At 34.7% G+C, this 23593-nt stretch overlaps 2 protein-coding genes across 3 annotated transcripts in view; both read right to left on the bottom strand.

Annotated features, from left to right (window-relative positions):
- Nucleotides 1-215: 215 nt before the first annotated feature.
- Nucleotides 216-23593, bottom strand: GALNT3 (polypeptide N-acetylgalactosaminyltransferase 3). Its single transcript, XM_081581244.1, has 10 exons — nt 22970-23593; nt 18622-18794; nt 13885-14034; nt 11969-12203; nt 11373-11490; nt 9780-9980; nt 7466-7597; nt 7165-7266; nt 2030-2182; nt 216-1318 (listed from the first exon to the last, which is right to left on the bottom strand). Exons 1-10 carry the CDS (start codon nt 23482-23484, stop codon nt 1196-1198), a joined length of 1902 nt encoding a protein of 633 aa, XP_081437370.1. The 5' UTR covers nt 23485-23593; the 3' UTR covers nt 216-1195.
- Nucleotides 23306-23593, bottom strand: part of TTC21B (tetratricopeptide repeat domain 21B) — a 218128-nt gene continuing 217840 nt past the window's right edge. For both annotated transcript variants that reach the window (XM_081581230.1, XM_081581229.1), the window contains exon 29: nt 23306-23593. In XM_081581230.1, coding sequence (XP_081437356.1) covers nt 23552-23593 — 42 coding nt within the window. In that variant the 3' untranslated portion in view covers nt 23306-23551.

Here is a 23593-nt window from a genome sequence, read left to right as displayed (position 1 = left end):
TATCAAAAATTAGTAAAAATTTTCCTGAATATCTAACACAGAATCTTCTCCATTTCCCATTTTTATGCCATTGTTATTAAGTTTTTTTCCTTAAGAATATCTGATGACTCTGCAATTGATGCTTAGAAATCTCAGTATATGAAATTCATGCTTCCCCTATTATCAATTATATATTTTATCCAAAAAATTAATAAACTGAAATCAAATCATTATAATAGTGATAAAAATTGGTTTTATTGTGTTTTCCATAAATAGAAATAAGGTTTTTGGTGAAAATTTTCATTGCAAAGACAATCTACAATTGAATCAGTAACAAACAAAATTTAACTTTAAATGAGTCAAGTATTCTGCATCTGAAACTCAATTTCATAAACATTCAAGATTAGTGAATATTGGTAGGAAAAAAAGACTAACAGAAAGGAAAAAGACACCTTTTTAACATAGAGCAACTTAGAGGTTTTTTTTCTTTTTTTTTAATTCCTTTGGGAAAACACACAGTATAGTTACTTTTTAAAAAGTCTTTTAAGGAAGACTTTAGTGTTTCAAATCAAGTAGACTTCAGACAAAAATATTTTTAAATTTGCCAAGAAATTGAAGTGTTAAAAATAGTCTTCTCCTTATTTATTTAATTTCATGTTTAAGGAAACATTTGACAGATAAGTTAACAAAATGCAGAAAAAAAAAAATGTTTACCTGAATTTTTATATAATAAATTCTAGATCTATAAAAAATTTCCTGGTTTTACACAAAGGCCAACTTTTGACCTTCATTGATCCATTTCTATGTTAAAAAAATACAGTATCAAATCTTTCTCACCCCCCCAAAAAAACTAGAAGAAATATTTTAAATTGTGAGTGTGTGAATGTAGCTATGCATATTCTCAAGTGTACAAAGCACACAAACATCACTTTACTGGAAAAATTATTTTCATCATACTGTAAACTTCTCTTCCTCTACATCTGGACATCACACATTTCTTTGGTATTACTAGTTATTGTGCTTTGAAATGGAAACTTAAGGGATTTCTGTAGCAGTGCTACATAGACATTTTAAGATATAAATAAGAAAAAAATGCACTTGGAATAAGTTACAATTAGCTGCTTTTGCATAATTTTCAAAAACTACAGTGTATGCCTAGTCACAGTTTTATGAGAAAGAATATCTCCTTTTTCAACTCCTTAATTTTAAGGAACACTTAATCACTTTGGTTAAAAATCCATTTTTGGAGAGAGTCTGATGGATTGCATGACACTAAGCTTGGATGCTCTCCACTTGCTGAAAGGCACATTTTAAAGAATGGATTATACAGAAGTTGGTCCTAGAATAAAAAGAAATAAAACAGACATTAAGTTTCAAGACTCAGAGTTAACTGAGAAATATAAAAACACTACAAGTTCCCATGGAAGCTTAAGGTAGACTTAACAGAATAAATATATATCAGTCTTAACTTTTAATCGTTCTAAGATCTACTATGTCTGATAAAATCTTGTTGGTTTTTGGTGTAGGCAACATAATTTATGCCACCGATGTTCAATTCAAAGAAGGTGCTATATAAATGTTCTAATATTACACAAAACAATGTGCAGGTAAGAATTGCAAGGTTCCAGCTAAGCTTTAAAACATATGTTTAAAAAAGGGAAAAAAACCCAGCTTTCACGTATTCCCTCAATTCTAGACTCATAAAAAAGTACAAAATTTGGGAAGGAAATATCAGTCTAGGTAAGAAAAGTATGACTGTCACAAGAAGCATTATAAGAAACTCTAGAAAAACAAATATGAACAACTATTATTAATAATCCACAGAAAGTTGATCTGCATAAATCATGCTCTAAGATATTTTACAACCATTCTGCTCTAAGAGTATTCAATTCTTTCTTAAAATAGGGTAGAGATACATAATGACAAAGTTAGCAAAGACAGAGAAATTCTGATGGATAACATTAATGTACTGTTTCATATATTTTCCAGATAAGCAATAGAATTACTCAGAATAATTATATAAAGGGGTGAATTAACTGCACTGAGGTACCTTCTGGATCTCCCATATCTGTTCTCCAGTGGCAACTGTTTTGTGACCTTTGTAGGTACATGTCTTCAGCTGAACGACACCTTGAGCAGCATGAAGACATAATTCCTTCTGAATGTTATGCCGAATTTCATGTTGGGCAGAATATTCAAAGTACTGTGAAAGGAAGAATGCTGTTATTGACAAAAGCACCCTATATCCTCAGTTGCAAAACTGCCAGCAAAAAAACAAAAAATCAGCAACTCACTGAACAGTAGGTATCATAATTACAAACTGAGTTTGGGGAACAGAAAAGATTGCGTCCTTTCTCCAGCCTATCACCAATAGTTACTTAATTAACAAGGTACAATCTTCCTCTCCATGTCAGAAATTGGAAGCTATCAGGTAGGATGGAGGCTAGAACAGGTATGCCATAGAAAAGAGCCTGGGAACTTTTAGCAAACCCATCATTCCTTTTTCTCCCCACAAGTGTTCCTTCCCTCTTCTTCATGTCAGTTAATCGTACTTTCATTTAAACTAGTAGTCTTTAAACATGGTACTCTTGGGAATTGCCGGGTGGTCCAGTGGAATCCCCTGATGGTCCAGTGGTTAGGCACTTTCACTGCAGTGGCCCAGGTTAAGTCCCTGGCTGGGGAATTAAGATCCTGCAACCCTCATGACATGGCCAAAAAAAAGGTGGGGGGGGGCAGTTTTTCATGCCTCAGTTCCCTTGCCTGTAAAAGGTAATTTAATAGCTCCTAGGTGGTGCTGAGAGAGTGGCAAAGAACCCACCTGCCAATGCAGGAGAGGTAAGAGACATGGTTCTATCTCTGGGTCAGGAAAAGGCATGGCAACCCACTCCAGTATTCTTGCCTGGAGAAGCCCATGGACAGAGGAGTCTGGCGGGCTACAGTCCAAAGGGTCATAAATAGTTGGACATGACTAAAGCTACTTAGCACACAAGTGCACACATAGGGTTATGACTATAAATGGGTTAATATGTGTAAAACATTTAGACCAGTAACTGGATGTGGTAAGCGTTCAATTCATTTTTAGCTACTGTTACTATTATTGATGTTTCTCTCTCTCCACATATCCAGTTAATTAGCTCCTTAGTCTTTCTGAATCTTCCTCTCAGATATTACCATCCTACCCATCCTTACTTCCACATTCTCACTTTTCTTGTTCAGGCACTCAAAATCTCTACTGCAACACCTCCACATGTACCTCCAACTTCTGCTCCTATAACACAATCCAATCTGCTGCTAGTTTGTCTTTCGTAACATAGATTTGATCCCTTACATTCCCTGCTTAAGTGAATCACTACTGTTGTTAAGATAAAGCCCATACTTCTTAACTGGTATGTGAAATCTTCCACTTTCAATCTTACATCAACCATTGTCCCAGTTATGCACTCTGTTCCTTTCACACAGTTCTACCAAAGCAGGACATGTGTATCCACAACTCCAAGACTTTGCTTTACAGTGCTCTCCTGGAATACCTTCCTGGATGCTTTTCTGCCTAGCCAACTCCCTTTGATGCTTCAAAAGTCAACTCCAATATTACCTTCCTTCTTTAGTTTTCCCTGAACTTGTCCTGTGCACAAACTTACACTCTCCTCAGGGTTCCCAGAGTCATCAGAGACAACTTCCATAGCACTCTATTAGAATTATGGGTGTAGCTAGCTGATTTCACTGTAGACCAAAGTCAGGCAGTGTATCTAGTAATGACATACATTATAAATCAGACATTTCATAATGTTGACATTCCAAAGGGAAAATGAGTGAACATAATTGATTTTCAATAGGGAAGTAATTAGTCTTAGCACTAATATTTATTGAGCCCTTATTATGTGCTAGGACTGTTCTAAACCCTTTATGTGTGTTAGAGTAGGCACTCCACAAACATTAGCTGAATTAATCTTGAGTTCCCCTGGCCTTAGCCTCATGCTTAATTTATCTCCTTCCACAAATATAATATCAGTCATTTTTATAACTGATAGCTCTTCAGATGGAGACTGAAAGCTCTTCAGATGGAGACTGAAAGCTCTTCAGATGGAAACAAAGAAGACTTTCTTTCTTCAGATTGAAAGAAAATGGGTTTAGATCACGAAAACAACATTCTGGCTGTGCTTTAAAAAAGATAAACTTTAGGACCTCAAAGATGATGAGAAAGGCTGACCAGTACTTTACTTCACTCATTATATTTTTAAAAAAACATTAAAAGGGAAGTTATAAGGAATGGAAAATAGTTGAAGATACTTAGACAGCCAAAGAGTATGTAAGTAGCCAGCTGAGAACACTAGAGAGACTTTAACTTAGAACCAGGACAAATGCACCAGAAGAGAAAGGGGAAGAAGCAAGGCCTTGTGTAACAAGGTGGTAATGGATTAAACGGCACTCTGCACTACACCAGTATTTAGTCAATTTAGTCACATAATCAAAATACTTATTTTTCACTTGGCATATTCAAATACCGCTACAATGGAGTTTTCTGCTACAAAAAAAATGTCATCTGTCAAGAGAGTAGAAGGAAGCCTGAGGAAATGACCGAGTTAGATGATATCTCAGAAACATCTAGCACTCAAGGAACTACAATTCCTAAACTAGTTTAAACACAGTGCTTGACTGAAAATAACATTTAAAGGAAATAAATCAAAATAAAATCAATGGCCATGTCAGGGCAATAGAAGCCAGAGTTATCTTCTTAAAATATAAACCAGAAAATATTATTCTTCCACTCAAAATCCTCAGGTGGCTTCTGTCACACTCGGGATTAAATCCATGTTCCTTAATGTGGCCAACAAAGTCCTATATGACCAGGGCCCTTAATCCATGTCTCTGACCTCATTTTCCACCCTCTTTTCCTGGACCACTCTACTCCAGCCACACTGGCTTTGTGACCGCTCCATTTACCTGCCACTGGGCCGCTGGCTTTGGGTCCCTCTGCCAAGATACTCTCCTCCGAGGACATGGTTCCTCTCCTAACTCCTTCAGGCCTGCAGGCTAAGGTCACCTTCTCAAAGAGGTCTTCCTAAACCTCTGAAAATAACTAACCGCCCCCCCCCACACATTATTTCCCTACCCTATTTTATTTTTATTTATACCTAAAATTACATATTTATTTTTTCTTTTCCTTTTAGAATACAAACTTCACAAGACAGAGACCTGGTCTCCTTCACTACTATAAGAGTATGAGTTACACTATAGACTCTGTCAAACAAATACTTGTTAAAAGAATATGTGAATTATTTAACTATTACAAAATTTCTAAAAGATGCCCCCATGCTGTTTATAATTTAAAAATTATTTTAGAGACAGAACTATAAAAATATCTTTATGGCAATGATAGAAGAAAAACAGAACAGTGTATAAAATATATCTTCAATTTTTATGGTAAAATAGATGTAATGCTATAGGAAGCCTGAAATAAATTTATAAATATTTACACTTAGTGGTAAAGAACCTGCCTACCAAAATGCAGGAGACTCAAGAGACGCAGGTTGATCACCAGATTGGGAAGGTACCCTGAAGAAGGAAATGGCAACCCACTCCAGTATTCTTGCCTGGAAAATTCCATAGATAGAGGAGGCTGGCAGCTGCAGTCCATGGAGTTGCAAAACAGTCAGACACGACTGAGCACGCACACACACATTTAATGGTAAGATTTTTACAAATGAGGAAGTATTTCTCATTGCTCCAAACCTTAATTTTTACTTTGATAGTCCCATGTTATTTCCAAAAGAAGGCAACTATTTGTATAATTATTTTTTCTTTTAAAATATAGTGTGTAGGGAAATTTCAAAATAGGAATATATATACCCATACATCTATGTATATGTACATACATGTAAGTATTTATATATCTGTGTGTATCTTCATCCTATTTCAAAACTATATCTAACCATCAAGCAATGGATCCTATTCACTACCTATAGCTTTTGGGCATCAGCATCATCTACCTTCAGTAAGTAGATTGATTGGTTTGGATGAGTAAGCATTGGAACTGGATTAAACTGAGGCTGAGTAGCAAAAACATGGAAGTATATGGACCAGAAGATAAACTGGCCCTTTCTTCTTAAAACTGATATCATCAAAGTCCCATCCTGTTAACACAGGGCATCATGAGTATTCATTAATAATACCGTGAAAATCCTCTATGCACATTTTGGACTCTATACCAAAACACTTTCAATCCTGCCCTCCCCCAAATGACATACCAGCTCCTCTCCTTAGGACAATCTGTTATCACTCCCACCAGCTACTTCACTAACCCTTATGTGTACCTTTCAAAAAATGGTCCCAAATGTCACCTTTCCAAGGCAAATGTATGGACACCCTAATTTAGATGCCCTCTTCCATATCCCCAGAGCACTCTGAAAGCTTTATCCCAGACCTTACCATCCTGACTGTAAATGCCAGTTTTGAAACAGTGATTTCCTGAAGGAGCTGGAATCTAAATTGCTTGAACCCAGCAGAGTACCTGGTATGCAGGGGTCACTTAGTGGATTTGTTGAATTAACAATGGAAAGAAAGAGTCTAATCTTCCAGGAATTAACTTGTAAAAGGCAAGAAAAGGAAGCTAAATCCTAGAAATAATATTTTAATATGTTCTCTATCCTTAGTGACATATGACATTTTAGTCTTAACTAGTAAAACAGTAAGAGGGTAGTAACAAGCAGAGATGTCACCGATCAAGGAGAATCAAGAACATACATTTAAAAAGAAAATCTGTGAGATAATATTGTGGCCCACAAAAGTACAGTATGAACATGATATTATTTGCTGTCTAATCTAGTTAAGTATAGCCTTTATGTATAATTTAGCAAAATCACCATGCTAATAGTCATGCAACCTTAAAGGTTCACACAGAAGATCCTGTTTTTGTTTTTTGTATTTTGGATGACATTATTCTATTATGTTCTCATTTGCCTTTCTACTGAATAGGTAAGCAACCTCAAACTGTTTTCAGAGGTAGAGTGAAGATCAAAATAAAATACTCTGCAACTTCAATATTAATTGCCAAACTTACTCTAAAATTATTTCACATACCAGTTTACCTGAACATGAAATTGATTTATGGGTTCTGAAAGACATGCAAGAACTTACTTGTGGTTGCAGGTACTAAAGAGAAGGCAGGATTTTTCATGCAGTTCTCACCTGATTTCCCCCAAGTCCATGACACGTATACAGAATTAATGGTTTGCCTCCTTGGTTATTCTCTCCAACATCCAGACACAGAGGATGACCAACACTTTTAATCTAAAGGGAAATTTTCAAGTTATAAATTTTTAAAAAATCTACGTGGTTTATATATTTTCTCAACTAATTTCTGAAAGTGGTGTTAACGTAAAAATCTCAAAAGCAATAAACCAGAAAGTATTACAGCAATTTTTCTTGAACCACATAAATATTGGTGGCAAAGCGTATACCAAGTAAAAAGGAACAGGAAAATACTCACATATCCAGATATAATAGGATTAAGGTCTGGCACATACACTTCTGGATAAATATTGTTCAGATACCACGTAAAATTTTTACACTGAAGGCGGTGCTTTATTTCAAATCTTTTTGAAAGATCACCAAATGATTTCTGGAGAAAGATGAGAAGTGAAGGGGAATGCTTTATTAAAACAGCACTGATAAAGTACTTCAAATGCTATTATTTGTATTTACATTTAGGTCTTTAAAAAAGAAATTCTGGGCCAAAATGTAATATGCAATTTAACTACAGTCACCATTCATTCAGGCAACAAGTATGCCTGGCTGCTCGCTTCTGGCTTCAAAGAGAATCAAGGACCACTACAGTGCTGACCTTGTGCTATTTGATTCTTCCTTTGTGCCACAAACCTCTTTCATGGGACAGAGATCCTAAATGAAATGATGAAGGCAAAAAATGATAGTGGGGACATTCGAAATGTATCCTAGTTTTATACACTTAAGTGGTCTATAAAGTGAGATGTGAGAAACAGCGCCAATGTACAGTATAATTTATATCTCTTCTCCAGTCAAGACCACAAACATTTTTATACTTTGGGAATATTTTTTTTCTAGTTTTAAGGGTGCTGCTTACTCCTAACAATATCTCCTAATAATATCCTAACAATAACAATGTTTTAGTAGAAAAGGTCAAGTTTTTAATCAACTATATTTTATTTCCCTTTATCTTATTTAAAAAGGAAAAAGAAAATATTTTTAAAAAGCACTTCTACATTGAAAAGGTATTTGATATAGGCAAAATTTTAAAGAAAAATTATGAGTACCTAGGTATGTGAAAAAGTAAATACTCAAGCTTATCAGTTCAACTAACAAAAATATTTTCTGTGCCAACTTCAATGTTTTGAACCCAGGAGTCTTAGCAAAAGGTAGGAAACTCTAAAGGACTTCTGGGTAGCTTATATATTTTACCATGTAGGTTTATTTGCCCTAGGTAAAAATGGGTTTTCTGGGTCACTTGCCACTTTGTGGGTGACAAGAAATCATAAGCTATATGTAGTATCCACTTGCCTGCTTAGCCAAATACCTTGTACAGTATACAAACTGCCCCATTGTGTTGGTGGCCCCGGGTGCAGGGCTAGCAATCCAGTCCAGCAGTGCTCTGATTTTGCTTGGTACTGACATATTATAGGGAGATACCAGAGACCAGAGAAAAAGACAAGTGAGGTAACCAGATCTTTATGACATCCAAGGTGCTGATGCCCTTTAATCCCAATATATACTTCCTTGCAAACCGGCACAGTTTCTTACAAAGAATTGGATGCCATTTACCAAAGCATGTCCTTAAACTGTCTAGTTTAGTTACCACATCTACATTGAAACTGCTGGGACTCAATTCTAAATGCGTTAGGTATGATGATTCTACAGAGCTTTTATCTAGGACAGGTCAATAACAACCATAGTGCCATGCATTTGTTAGCACTTATTTCCTTATTTCACAGCTGTTTTGGGAGACAGGTAGGTATTTTATATCAAGACAGGGAAGGAGAGAGAAGAAATGTGGTGGAGCATACACTCCATGTCTGGCCAACCTGCCAATCACTCTATGAAGTACCATGACCATTTTACAGTCTCAAGGGGCTTTGCCAAAGTCACCCTTCCAGAAAGCAGTACAGCCAGAACTGGAAACCAAAAAGCTTGATATCTTGGTTCATTGTGCCATATCTGACACTGTCTCTCTCTAATTCAAAATGCCACTTAGCACCTTGATTCAGGAGTTAATCACATCACCTAAAACCCCTGGAGAAGGAAATGGCAACTCACTCCAGTATCCTTGCCTGGAAAATCCCATAGACAGAGGAGCCTGGCGGGCTGCAGTCCATGGGGTCGCAAAGAGTCGGGCACGATTGAACAACTAACACTTCACTTCACTTAAAACTAGTTGAAAGCAGTTCCACTTAATCTTATTTTCATTAAGTAAAATATTGAACTAAAGCAGTCACAAAAACTAAATATCTTTCATGTTAAAAAAAGTAACATCAAGTAGAATGCCTCAATTAAAAAATTATTTATTTTTAATTGGAAGAAATTGCTTTACAATATTGCATTGGTTTCTGCTATATATTGCCTCAGGTTTTAAATGCAGTTTACTTGACTTAAAAAAAAAAAAGAGTAGAGAGAGAAAACTGGCATCAGTAAGTTATATATTTTTGAGTTAAAAAGACTAGCTTCAAAAATAATTTCTTAAAAAATGCTTTATACTTGAGTTGACTCAAACAAGTCCAAGGACATGTGAAATTGCTATGGATTTGTATTGTAATTGTTTAGTTCTAACTTACCTGTTTAACAATTTTTGCTGCATCTGTGTTTCTCCTATAAAATATTTCCTTGTATTCATCCATCCAGACTTCTGCAAGGCGAACTTGGTTGCGAGCAATCACCTGAGTGCCTTTTGGGAAGGTATGAGGGCTTTTGCTGCGAAAAACATGTCCAACAACAGAGCAAGGCATAATCTCCAACTGCCCACCACATTGCCATACCTGATAATTAATGATATTTGTTTAAATTTACAGTATTTTAGGAAAATCAAAGTGTTGCTTTTAAGTTCACCTTTAAGATACTAATAAAAACAAGAGGTTTATTACAGCTTTACAAACAGCTTTCTCTGTTCCCTGCCAACTCAAGTTCTTAAAGATAAAGAACAGTAATTAGGTGGTACAGACACTAGAGGCAAAAAAAGTAAACATATTTTCAGAAATTACCTTAACAAAATAGTGATTTCAGATTGCTCATAAAAATAAATTCTGAAATTTCTTTTTTTTTTTTTGTCAAAAAATATGCAAGTTCTCTAGTATCCACAGAAGACCAACGGCTCTTCTGCATTTGACTTTCACAGCAGATTTGGAGTAAGTGGGCCCAAACTCTACCTCTTGTACATTTAATTTTGTGATCAAGAAAACAATTACAGACAGTCGTTATTCCAAAGCACAACCTATTAAACTTTGTCATTATATATATTAAAAAATATCATGACATTTAAGAGGGTCAAAAAAACTTATTTGCTTTAACTCTAAAAAAAATGGCAAATTGCTAAATCAGTACCTGCTCACTTAGATATCTTGACAATCTATTCTGCCATAAATGAAAAACCTAAACATCATGTTTAATAGTATGTCCTAATATTAGGGCAGTGATCACATTCTCTCTTTTAAGCAAGTGAGAAAGCTTAGTGATGTGTTCAGCTCAACTGTGCTTGAGATCCAAAATGTGCTAGGGGCTGGGAATACTCAAATGAATAAAACAAGACCCCTGCCCTTAAGCTGCTCAAACTTGGCTAAGATAATCATTGCCATTATGTGATGAAACCAGAGCCAACACTTAAAACTTCCAACTGTTAGTTCAGTTCTTTTTCTACTACATTCCAGCCTAAGTGATGAGAAATGAATGACAAAGCTATTGAAGAAAATGAACTAATGAAATCAAATACATACATGTAGAGATCTAAAACCTTTGTTTTACTTTTCATATTAACTTTTAATATGTATAGAAAAAAGCTCATTTAATCCAAAGAGTTAAATTCAATGTTCTTTAAAAGTATATGTAAATGTTTTTCCATTCTGACTCCCTTGATAGTCAACTAATTTCCTGAAGCACTAGATTTAATTATATTTATCTTGGCTGGAATTCAGTAGCTACAAGTGCATTAATTGGTGTTAGTGCCTGGACACAAGCATTTAACTGATTCTTCTTGTTACACTGGCAGCAATGAATAAATATATTAAGGTACATTTAAAAAAATATATTGATTCTAAAATTTCTAACAATTTAAGAAAGCACAAAAAGTAAAGACTACATACATCTATGATAATCTGTATCAGCCAACTAGAAATATGTTTCATTGTTTAGTGTGTGAGCTATATTTATAAACTTACTCTGAAAGACATTTCTATATTTTCACCTCCCCAAATTTCCATTTCTTCATCATAAGTTCCAATATATTCAAAATAGTCTTTTGATATGGAAAAAAGGCCTCCTGCAAAAGTGGGTGTTCTGAAAAATAATCCATTGTCAAACTTTGTTATACAACAAATAAGAAAAAAAGAACTATTTTAAGAGCAACTGAATCAAATTTACAAATAAAGAGAGACCACAATTTCAAGGCTTTATACAGATTAATAAAAACTAAAAATGCTATCTTCAAAGTCAAGTTCTGGGGGATGGGGAGGAACTATGGTAAGTATCCTTCCCTAGCAGAGCAAAATTATTTTGTCTTTTAACTAAACTTAAAGATTCTTAAGTAATGATTATAAGGAAGACATAGTAAGAGCTCACTTAATTCTACTTCCTACTAGGTAACATTGTGTATAAGCAAGTCCATACAAAAAGTACTTTTTTATTCCTTCCATACAGAATATTCTTTATTTTTGTTAGTATGAATCACCTTGGTGGAAATTACTGTAAAAAACAAAGAATGCATAGACATTCAAACAACTGACTATATATAAAACTTTGAGAGTAATCCTCTTACTTGATTGGATAAGTCTCATCCTTCCTTCTTTGCTTCTCATGATCAGGAAGTGTTTCCCAGCCAAATGAAAGGCTCCAGTCAAAATTCCCACGGTTATGGTTACTTCCATAAGGAGAAGGTTTGTTGAATTCAAATGTGTTCAGATCTATGGATGCAATATCTGGGCTCACGACAGCAGTGTAGTTCTCAGCTATTCTGGCCAACAAAGGTTCTAACCAACCATAGAAACACTCACCTGGAAAGAATACAACTTTAATTAATTCAACAAAAACACTCCAGGTTTTTTGTGTTTTTTACTTTTTCCTTTTGTATTTTAGGAGAGAGTTTGCAGAGAAATGAGAATATCTGTCATTATTATTATTTTGAACATTTATATAAGGGAGATTTCTTAAAGGCTTCTTGTCATGAGGTAAGAGTAGGATGAAAAAAATAAGGCAAGATTCAGCACAGCTAAGGAGTGATTTTGGGGGGGAGGGAGTGACATTTTTTTAACCTTAGAATGGAAGTAAAATGATACTGATATATTTAAGTTTCATACTGTGTATTTCTCTTTAAAATGGACTATGAATCAAGGGTGACTTTTTGCTACCACCTAGCTCCAAAAATATTCTGATTTACTTAAACTTGTCTCCCTAAGTAAGGTATAGAAACTGAAATCTTCATTTCTCTGACAAAGTCGTAGGAGAAAATAAGTAAAGGAATCAGAATATTCTGATTTTAGCAATTGGAAAAGAACCATTCAAACCAACTCAGCACTAATGAAAGGGGATGAAGGAGTGGCACAAAAGGTCAGATTCTGGCCCCAGGCCAGACTGTCTCACATCACACACAGACTTCAGGAGATGTGGCATGCGCAGTCCTATTCAGTAAGTTCCATCTCCAGCCATCAGCAGTCATGGCCCAGGAGGACCCTCAGGCAAATCTTCCTGGAGGGGAAGAATGCCCAGTCTGATATTACTGTAATTTTGGAACAGGAGAAGAAATACTGGAGAAGGGGCCATTTCCTTTTGAAAACACCTCTCTTGGATTACTTTTAGACTTTTCTTAAATGCCTGGTATTTAGAGAATACCGGATGTGAAAGCTCTAAAGAGACTCAAGCAAATGCAAAAGCCCTTCTGTAACAATTAGTGTATGCTCAAAACCATTTGCTTGGTCAAATAGCACCTGAGGGCTGGCCAATCCTAAGATAAACACTCATACAAAGAATAAAACTCAGGAAGCTTGGAGCTCGAGGGACTACATGACATTTGAGTAATACCTATTGTGAACATTTAACATTGACTCAAAAAATAGTCTTCAAGTACTGTGTTTACAATCATTGATGCTGGAGAAAAAATTAAAATAAAAGAAAAAAACCCAGCAGCAACGAAAACAAACAAAAACTAACAACATTCATTGGAAAGATACCGGAAGCTATGACGGGACACCTCTCATTTGGCACAAGAAGGACTTCATGTATCTTTGAAGGGGAAAGAACTGAAATATAAAAAGTAAAAGTGTGAGGACTGGGACAAAGTTTAATGATAGGGTTGACCACACACACAAACAAAACTTTCACTCACATTAAACTGCAATAATCAAGAATAATAAGGAAAAACACTTTTTTTTTTTTTTAAATACAAAACAAGCATCTGAAAAACTGTCCCAGGCATGGATAACTCACTGGGGAAGCTGGTCACTGGAGGACATAAAGTTAAAGAACCTCAAATACAAAGGAGGTAAGATCTTTGAATAAGTGAAAGGAATTTCCTACCCAGAGCTATAATCTGCTTGCGCTGTCATTGCTATAATCACCAGTTGGAAGCGATGTTAAAGAAAATGCTATTAGACATTTAAAGAAAAGGTTTCCTTACCTTTTGAATTAGAGGGAGAGAGAGGGAAAATGTTACAACTGTGTTTTTCTATACATACTTACAGTGAGCATCTAAAAATGTTAGCGTTTCAGCTGTTGCTACTGTTGCTCCTAGCAACCTTGCAGTGATCAGACCTTTTCTCTCTTTTTGTCTGACTATTTTTACAATAGAAAATTGTTTTATATATTCCTCTAGTTTATCATGCAAGTACTCTGTAAGAGAAAAAAATCAAGATTAACTCATTTCTAAGGTTATTTCATATGTAACATGAAAGCTAACAAAGAAAGCACAAGGCAATGATTCCTCCATGTGTGTAATCTTAACAGTTGTACATATCCACCCCTTAAGATAAAAAATATTATATCCTTAACTCTACTGAAAAAATTACATATACAAATCTTAACTTTTGGATGATTATAATGCATGACATTATAACACATAGTCATCGTGTCCATGTCATATCAATAAATAAATGTGTTTGGGAGGAGTGAGAGACTTCAAATGGAATAGACCCCAGGAGTTAAGAACACTCATTTAGAGGCCAGAGAAAAGAGACAAAGGAAAGAAAGAAACTGAATTTGGCCAAAAAGATATTTGATTCTCTTTTTAAAAATTTTTAATTCTTCTTTAAATTGGTATTTAAATCTGGAAATTTATAGAAAAATGCGAAGTCTCAGGAAAATTCTCTGATATTTAGCCAGTGGTCAAAATAACTTTAAGACCAAAATCTTGAGAAAAATACAAGCAAAAAAATGCAGGGCTACAGTAGTTTGGGAATATTTCTACAAAAAGTCAGCAAAAAAATTTTGAAATCACTAGAGTCTCCTGACACAGATTTTTTCTAATAAAAATATGAAGGAAGAAAAGGGCATGCAAATCAGTAATGAGGTTATAAGCAGAGAAAATCTGAGTTATGGGTGTGTAATTTAAGATACTCAATATTCCTATTTGGATGACATACATACTATGCAAGAGTTAAAATAATAGGTAAAAGAAACAAACATCAGTCAAGTCACTCAAGTATTGTCCATATTTTTAAACAACATCTTAAGCCTGTTTTTTCACATTAAATTCTTGATTCTTCATTGAATATATCATGTAGTTCTTCACGTGGCCTTCTTGGGCCATCACACAGACTCAAAAAGACTTGGGAATATTGGGAATGCCAGCAAGCATCCTGAGTAGATGTTTGCTTCTGCCAGATTTCATTAGCAATTGGAGGTGACTTTGACTTTATCTGTAATTATGTATATTTTTTAATTTTCCTGGGGTGCAGAAAGGATAGTTGCTTATTTAAACCTTAAACATTCATGAAGGAGGTAAGAGTCCAGGAATAACATTTGGGGAAAAGTAAGTGTTATCTAAACATTACTATCTCAGAGCAACAGATTAACTTTTTTAACACCTTCTAAGTACCTCAAAATTAATTCTCTGAAAGACAAGTAGGATTGTAATTTGTCTTAAAAAATATAACCATAGATACTTCTGCTTTAATGACAGATTCACAAAGCAGAAACTTATAAAATAGAGACATTTCAAATATCTTTACGGGAATCGATTTTTTAAATGGAGTCACTACAGATTTCTTCAATAAATCCTCTCACTGTTCACAAGTTAAGAAATTTTATTCACCCACAACTTCTGAATTTCCTGTAAATTCTTACCTGCCTTTTAAATTTAACCCCCATCCACACTCCTAATTTTATGAATTTAAAAACACCAATTTCCTGGGTCTGATTTATAGCACCATTACTTTTAGCTACGTGACCTTGGGCAAGTTATTTTACCTTTCTGTACCTTGCTTTCTTTACCTATAAAATGAGAATAATAGGATTTACTCTCATAGGGGATTGTTGGGAGGATGCAATGAAAGATTAGCTATACAAATAAAATATTTAAGACAGGGACTAACTAGCACATTGGGCTTTCCTGGTGGCTCAGATAGTAAAGAATCCACCTACAATGCAGGAGACCCGGGTTTTATCCCTGGGTCAGGAAGATCCCCTAGAGAAGGAAATGGCAATCCACTCCAGTATTCTTGCCTGGGAAATCCTATGAACAGAGAGAAGCCTGGTGGGCTATAGCCCATGGGGTCACAAAGAGTTGGACACAACTTAGCAACTAAATAATAACAAAACTAGCACATGGTCTATGCTCTGGAAATGTTAATTATATTTTGTTTGGTATCACTGGGTTTTAGCTATCTGTTAATTGATAACCCACATATTCATGCTTTTCTGTCAAGCAAATTGAAGTCAGGGACTATGGTTTCTACTTCACAAGCTCCTTTACAGTAACTAGGGATACATTTTCAACAGTGGGTACTCCTTAGATAGCTCTCTGACTGAATTCAATAAGACAATTACACTAGTATGCAAAGATAGCCCTTTGTCAAGAAAACTTTTCCAAATCTATTGTTGATTGCTATAAAGAATTACCAAAAAAAAAATAAAAATTCAGACACTTGAACCAAATAGCCCTGCCATTCCTGACTAATCTTAAGATATAATCCAAAAAAAGGAAAATAACATAAGCATAAGGGTATCTATTGCAATATCATGTTATAATAAGACTAAGGGATAAAAAATTGTATGGTTAAGCAAAACGTATCTGGCTCATTACTGTCATTAAAATTAAGTTTTGAGGGTAACAGAAACAGGCTAATAACAATGTGCTATGAAAATGTCAGATTTCAAAACTGGATTTCTTTCATGGGTATAATTATATAAATATTATATATTTATTTAGACTGATTAGGAAAGAAAAGATTAAAATGATTGAAACAGAAAGATTATAAATGGATATCATTCTTTATTCTGATTTCCTTTCATTCTATTAAGCTTGCTGGCAATTAAATAATATAAGTTACTTTCAACTGAAGGCTTACTAGATGTAGCCTTACTGTGTCCCTGTTGTCCCACTTCTTCAAAAATCAACAAAATAAAAATTATCTGAGAAAAGAATTCAAGAAACCAAAGCAAAAGATTTCTAAAATAAAGTTATGGATTTTTCTTTTTTTTTTTTTACATAAAACATACAAGAGGTCTGCAGAACTTAATCAGATATCACTTAAAAATCCATGGACTTTGGTCCAAATAGATACAAAGAATTAGAAAAATACAGAACAAATCAAGCAATAAATAAACCAACTGATTACAATCAGATGGTGAAGCAACCTGGCTCAGAGGATTCGAGATTCAAATCAGAAATCTGTACGTAATGTAACTTGAATCCAGGGAACTTGAACAATAAAACTTCTCTATTTGGTGGATAGGTTTTATAGCTAAGTCAAAGATCTCTGATGATGAGCAATCCTATTCCATCTGGATATTAATTTAGCTCAATAATACAACCTCTATTCACTTGGGCTATTTTATTTTGAAACCCTAGGGATGTCTAGAATTGTATGTAGAAATATTTAAATAAACCAAGTTAATAATTTTGTACTTTATTCACTTACTACCATGTCTAAAATCTGGATATATCTTATAATTAATTGATGACATATGACATAATAGGCAACTTTTTTCCCCCTCATGGTCTATAGTAGTGGGAAAAAAAATGAAAGTGTTAGTGACTCAGTCATGTCCAACTCTTCAACACCATGGACTGTAGCCCACCAGGCTCCTCTGTCCATGGAATTCTCTACGCAAGAATACTGGAGTGGGTGGGTAACCATTCCTTTCTCCAGGGGATCTTCCCAACCCAGGGGTCAAATCCAGGCCTCCTGAATTACAGGCAGATTCTTTACCGTCTGCGCCACCAGGGTAAGCCCTATAAAGTAATGATTTACCTAATGATAGATGGTGCTTGAATTTGATGGAAGAATGTCATCATCATTTTACAGATAAGGAAACTGCTCACTAGTGTTTCCAAAAAGCTGGAATTTGAGTTTAAGAAATCTAGTTCCAAACTTGGGCTCATTCAGGAATAAATTTTGCATTCATTGAAATAATCTGTACCTGTTTGATATCTAAAATATTTGAAAATTCAGCAAATTAGAGTATTTGTCCAATTATCATGTGAGTCCAACTGAAAATGTGTAACTTAGCAACTGATTATTGGCTTGTAAACTGCAGTGAAAATTCATTAACGATTTTAGTTAGCTTTGTAAGTGGCATTAGAATATTTAAAAGAACCAAAAATAAAACAGGATGTGGTAACTCCTCAGTAATTTTTAACTATTCTTTTATATTATTTATTAATATCTTATTTATATTAATTCATCTAATCTTTAAAACAACCCTAGGAGTTGTGTACTACTTATATACTCTTCAATTCTAAACCATACAATTATATACTTTTTATAATCAATGGCATGTTAGTTTAATTGACTGTAAGGGTCTTTTTTTCTAATGATATGTAAACTAATAATGTATCTTACAATAAATTTGATGAAATATGACATTTTCCCCCATTTTACAGACAGAAAAACTGAGTATAAGGGGGTAAAGTAACTTGCCCAAGTTACATAGCTTGTTAGGACCAGAAATGGGATTCAAACCAAGGCAGCCTAACTCAAGGCACAAGTATATGCTCCTAATCATGTCTTTAAAAGAAAAAAATCTCACACTAAGGACTACAAAATTATAAATAATGGCGTTTTACACATTTATAAACTACAAAATATCTGAATATGGACATCCTTGGATTCTCCTTCTACCCATCATACACAGCATCCAAGACACTATATTCAGGCTCTGAGGTGGCATACAGAGAGTAAGTATAACCAAATAGACCTTGGATAACACCACATGGATTTACCCAGGAAATAATCTAATTTGCATGTGCTTTCTTACCATCTACACTAGCATCATCCACCAAAATGATCTCCTTCAGCAGTATGGCAGGTGAAGAATATAGCACACTGTGGACAGTTCTAAGCAGCGTGGACCACGCTTCATTATGAAAAACTATTATGACACTGGTGGTAGGCAGGGGAGGACAGCGCTTAAATTTTTGTTCAATACATCTAGAAAAAGTCAAAGTAGAAGAACGATAATGAATTTTATTACATTATTTCACAGCTATACCATTGCTAAAATTATCATTATTTTAACCTTTAACACAGTAGAAATGCTGGTGCATAGTTTATTGCTATGTAAGATGATCTTATTGCTATATAAAGGCAAACAGATCGAAACAAAAGTTTTACAAATAGACCACTCACCTAGAGATCATGTCCACTGATACTGATCATATGTCATGGATTAAAACATGCTATTGTAAGCTTTCTCAACAATATAACTTTAAATATAAATAACATTTTAAATAAGAAAAATAACCTAGAAGTGAGACAAACTGTAAAATGGCAAATAAGTATAACTGCTCAAATAAAAAACCAAGTTTTTATTTCTTTCATTGTAGAAATGATGTCTTTCTCTTAATATTTGCAATTTTTAACAATGCAACTTTATTAAATTAATATTCATCTTTGTAGAGATTATCTTAAATTAGATATTTGCTAAGTATGTAATATTTTCTAAGTTTAATCAATTTCCTTAGCCTGTACCTGAACCAAAAGGGAAAAAAATTCACTTTCTACAAAGCCTATTTTCTTATAATGATCATCAGAAACAAAAACTTGTTAAGTACCTACCAAATGTCACATGACTTGCTGTGTTAAAGATTTTGCTCCAGTAAGGAGAGAGACCCTAGGTGGTTTATGACTGATTAGTGATAATACTCGTTTGCTAAAAAAGATTAGTTATAAATAGATCTTGAATTCATTTTTATAGCAATGTCACCCTCAAGGAAAATAATCTTTATATGAACCCATTGGGATGTGGATGGGTTTGTACAATCTCTAGCCTTTGAGACTAGAGATGACCACAGTCCCTCCCCAGCTGAGGTGAGGTGAGGATCAAATGAAATAACATATAGGAGAGGCCTCAAAACACAGTAAAATCAGACAGAGTGAACCTGGGACATAAAACATGTGTGGTTTATGGTAAAGATAAAATAACTGGATCTTTGATAACCATAAATTGTTGTACACTTTAAGAAAACAGACTATGAAATCCTCCCACACAGTCAAAAACCACTATAAATAGTGTGTGAACAATCAAACAGTGCTAGTCAAATCCAAAGATAGGGAAGTAAACCATTGTCACTCATGGAGATAAGAGCCCAGCACACTTCCGTTGCTCTGCCAGGGCTGATGGGGAAACCAGAGTCCCCATGATGGTACTGCTGCTGCTGCTGCTAAGTCGCTTCAGTCGTGTCCAACTCTGTGTGACCCTATAGGCAGCAGCCCACCAGGATCCCCCATCCCTGGGAGTCTCCAGGCAAGAACACTGGAGTGGGTTGCCTTTGCCTTCTCCTCCACGATGGTACTAGAGGCCTGGGAAAGTAGCACCCTAAAAGAGATAGTCTACAAACTCTCACTAATTACTACTTTTATAGCCATACATCAGTATGAATGTGTTTCAGATCCTTTTCTGAGAGATCTTTAGGTTGAAATACTTGTAGTGATGAAAGAATTAGATTAGGGGTAAAATATTGAGAGGGTGTCAATACCTCTGAGTAGGAAAAGAGGAGGAAGGTTCTGTGTGAAAGTGATTTTGCTCTCTAGGACTGTCGTGATTTTAAAGTGTGACATATGTATGCTAAGTCACTTCAGTCGTGTCCAACTCTGTACAACCCCATAGACGGCAGACCACCAGGCTCCTCTGTCCCTGGGATTCTCCAGGCAAGAATACTGGAGTGGGTTGCCATTTCCTTCTCCAATGCATGAAAGTGAAAGTGAAGGCACTCAGTCATGTCCGACTCTTCGAGACCCCATCGTCTACCAGAGGGTAGCCTACCAGGCTCTCCATCCATGGGATTTTCCAGGCAAGAGTACTGGAGTGGGTTGCCATTGCCTTCTCCAGACATATATGTATAGCCAGAAGAAAATAATCACATTCATCCGCACTGGTAGATGAAAACAAATGACTTGTTCTAAAGTGAATTTTGGATAAACTACTCATCTACTCATTAAAAATAGTCCAAACAGGAACAACCAATTTATCTATCCTCAAGTTAAAATTACACAGAAACAAATAACAAAATGTTAAGTTTGTATTTTTAATAAAGTTTTATAAAGCAACAAAGTATAAGTAAAAATTATGAAAAACTTCATACTATAGTATTTAAGAAAAGAGAAAACCTTATTTGTTGTTTTATAAGCATTTGGGAGAGGAAGCTTTGAGATTTTCCCTATATTTATTTGCCATGTGACTAACTAATATAGTATTAGTTAAGAAATATAAAAAGGTTTTGAAGATTTAAAGTAGGAAACTTCACAAAAATTCACACTAGTGAAATGTTATCTCTTTAATCTCATAAGACTTTCAGTTTAAATTAGGATTTATTTGCCTAACTGATAAGTACTAATATCAAGTAAAAGTGTCATTAATGCAAGTGATAATAAAATTTCACAATATGATTTCATAAACCTCATTTATTTTGAAACAATTAGCATGCTCAATTTATGCTGTAAAAGTTGTTTCACGTGTCATTTAAAGTAGTGAAATTAAAATAACTTGCCAAAGTAATTACCGATTCCCAGTCAAACCATTTGAAAAAGTTGGCATATAGAAATGTGCTTAAGTTATCAGTCACAAGACCATCTGGCTTTGGGAGAAACTAGATCCATATTTCTAATGAGCATGTAAAAGATTAGCAATTCTTCAGAAAATGTTTTTCTTGCTGATATAAGTTAAAAGTATAGAAATATTAAATCTTCAACTCTTTACAGTTCTAAGTATGCATTCCTGTCCAAAAAAAGTTTCTTTGTGTGTTTAGCTATTTTGCACTTACTTATTGATTAACATTATCGAATATTACTATAGATTCTCAATGCTATATTGGGGAAAAGGCTTATCTTAAGCTCATTTTGTCATGTCAAAGAACAAAAAGCATGCTTCTTGATTTGTGATGGGAATTACTTTTCAATCAACACTTCTTCCAAAATCAGTAAAGTGCCATAGTGCATTTTAACCTATTAGCATAAAAAAAGGAACTATATGGTGCCCTGTCAGAACAGCTAGAATATTTTCCACTCATTTGTTTTTTCACACATTCATTTCAAATGATGAGCAATTTAACCTTGAATCATATATATTAGAATAGAGCAACAGAAATCTAATTTACACAGCTTCAGTATTGAGGGACTCATAGTTGGACCAGGTATTCATGATAACAGATCCAGGAAAGCATGAAGAAAGCAACAGACCTGTCTACCAAAGTACATTTCTTCAGCCACACTTATAAATTTAATTCTCTTATAACTAGAAAGCAAAATATGCTGGCACTGTTTACAGTCTGTCTATCTTGCGCTTTTAACAAACCTACAGATTGCCTGAAAGTGCTGAAAGTCATTTTCACTATTTCAGTTCAAACAGAGTATTTGAATACTACCTCAAAGATAGCAAAACAGTTAACTAAGAACAAAGAGGCAGCACAGAAGAATTTGGGGTGGGGGAATGTTAAGCAAAATATATTTGAGATAAACATGTAAACAAAGTAACAATAAAAAGCAATTCTGGCCTTTCAGAAGCTAAAGGGAGAAAACTCAATAAATACAAGAACTTGTTCAATACCCCAGAGAAAGAATTGCAGTTGAATTAGAAATTATGACAATATTGGCTCTTAAAAGAAAGGTTACAAAACACAGGGCATTCTGAAATATAATTATAGCACTAAAAGTAGCCACAGAGTCTGTGATTTAGCTCATTAAGTATCATTATCTAATAGCTCCAAAATCTTGGCACATTTTTAATATTTCTATTCTATAGCAACACAGAGAAGAACAGAAATAACTCTTCCACCTCCCACATTTCCCATAAAATCCACCCCATATTTCCTGCTTAATAGATGAGAAAACTAAAGCTTATAAGAATAAAGGATTTCCTTGTGTTTCTATAGGGGTCAGATCTAGAATTCTGTTTCCTAATTTTTAAGATGGTAAATGCCTCACCAGTCATAGATACAGAAAACTACCCTCAATAATAATAAGCAAAAAATCACTGAAACCGATTAAACAATTGCTATTTGCTGATTCTTTGCTTCAAAGTGGCTAAAAAACAATAATCACCTTAACTAACGTCCCTTCCAGGCAAACCCTCGAGATAAATACTAAACAATTAATGCGCTTCAACATACTCAGGAGGTCGAGTGTCTGGTCCAAGATCTCGGTGTAAAGAAATCCTGTCACTTGCAAAAGCGTTAAAACAGTGTTTTGCTTCTCCCCGTTCTTTTTCCTTCTGCTCTTCAGCACTTAAATTGGTTGTTTTGAACGCTTTACCAGAAGCACCAGGTGCGTTAGAATCCTGAGGTGGGCGGTCAAGAACAGGTTTCAATTCTGCTGCTGTATAATATCCTTGCAAACAGGGTCTCTCACCAGCATCAATGTTTTGCCTGACAGGTGCTCCTATTTGCATTTTTGGCATTGCATCTTTAATATTGTTTACAGCTTCTATCATTAAATCAAACATCTTGTTTTTGTTTTTCATGTTTCTTTCCATCCTTGATTCCTCTTTGGAATACTGAACACTTACTTCTCTTTGCATTAAAATCAAAAATATTATAAAGAAAAAAACTACTGCACCAAGCTTCCAGAATTTTTTATGGTAATGTCTTTTAAGATGTAGTTTTACTAATCGTTTTAGGTGAGCCATTCTGACATTAAAAGCTTGTCACTTAACAAATAATAGTTACAGTTTCCTCTGTTGTGTATATTTTTTATCATAGATTTGTTGGCAAGAAGGTTTCCTTAAATTGTAATAC

Source organism: Giraffa tippelskirchi, chromosome 3, assembly GCF_054371585.1.
Source record: "Giraffa tippelskirchi isolate mGirTip1 chromosome 3, T2T-mGirTip1v1.2.pri, whole genome shotgun sequence".
NCBI classification, from domain to species: Eukaryota; Metazoa; Chordata; class Mammalia; order Artiodactyla; family Giraffidae; genus Giraffa; species Giraffa tippelskirchi.
The sequence above is the reverse complement of the archived record's forward strand: the minus strand, read 5'-3'. Positions and strand labels throughout refer to the sequence as shown.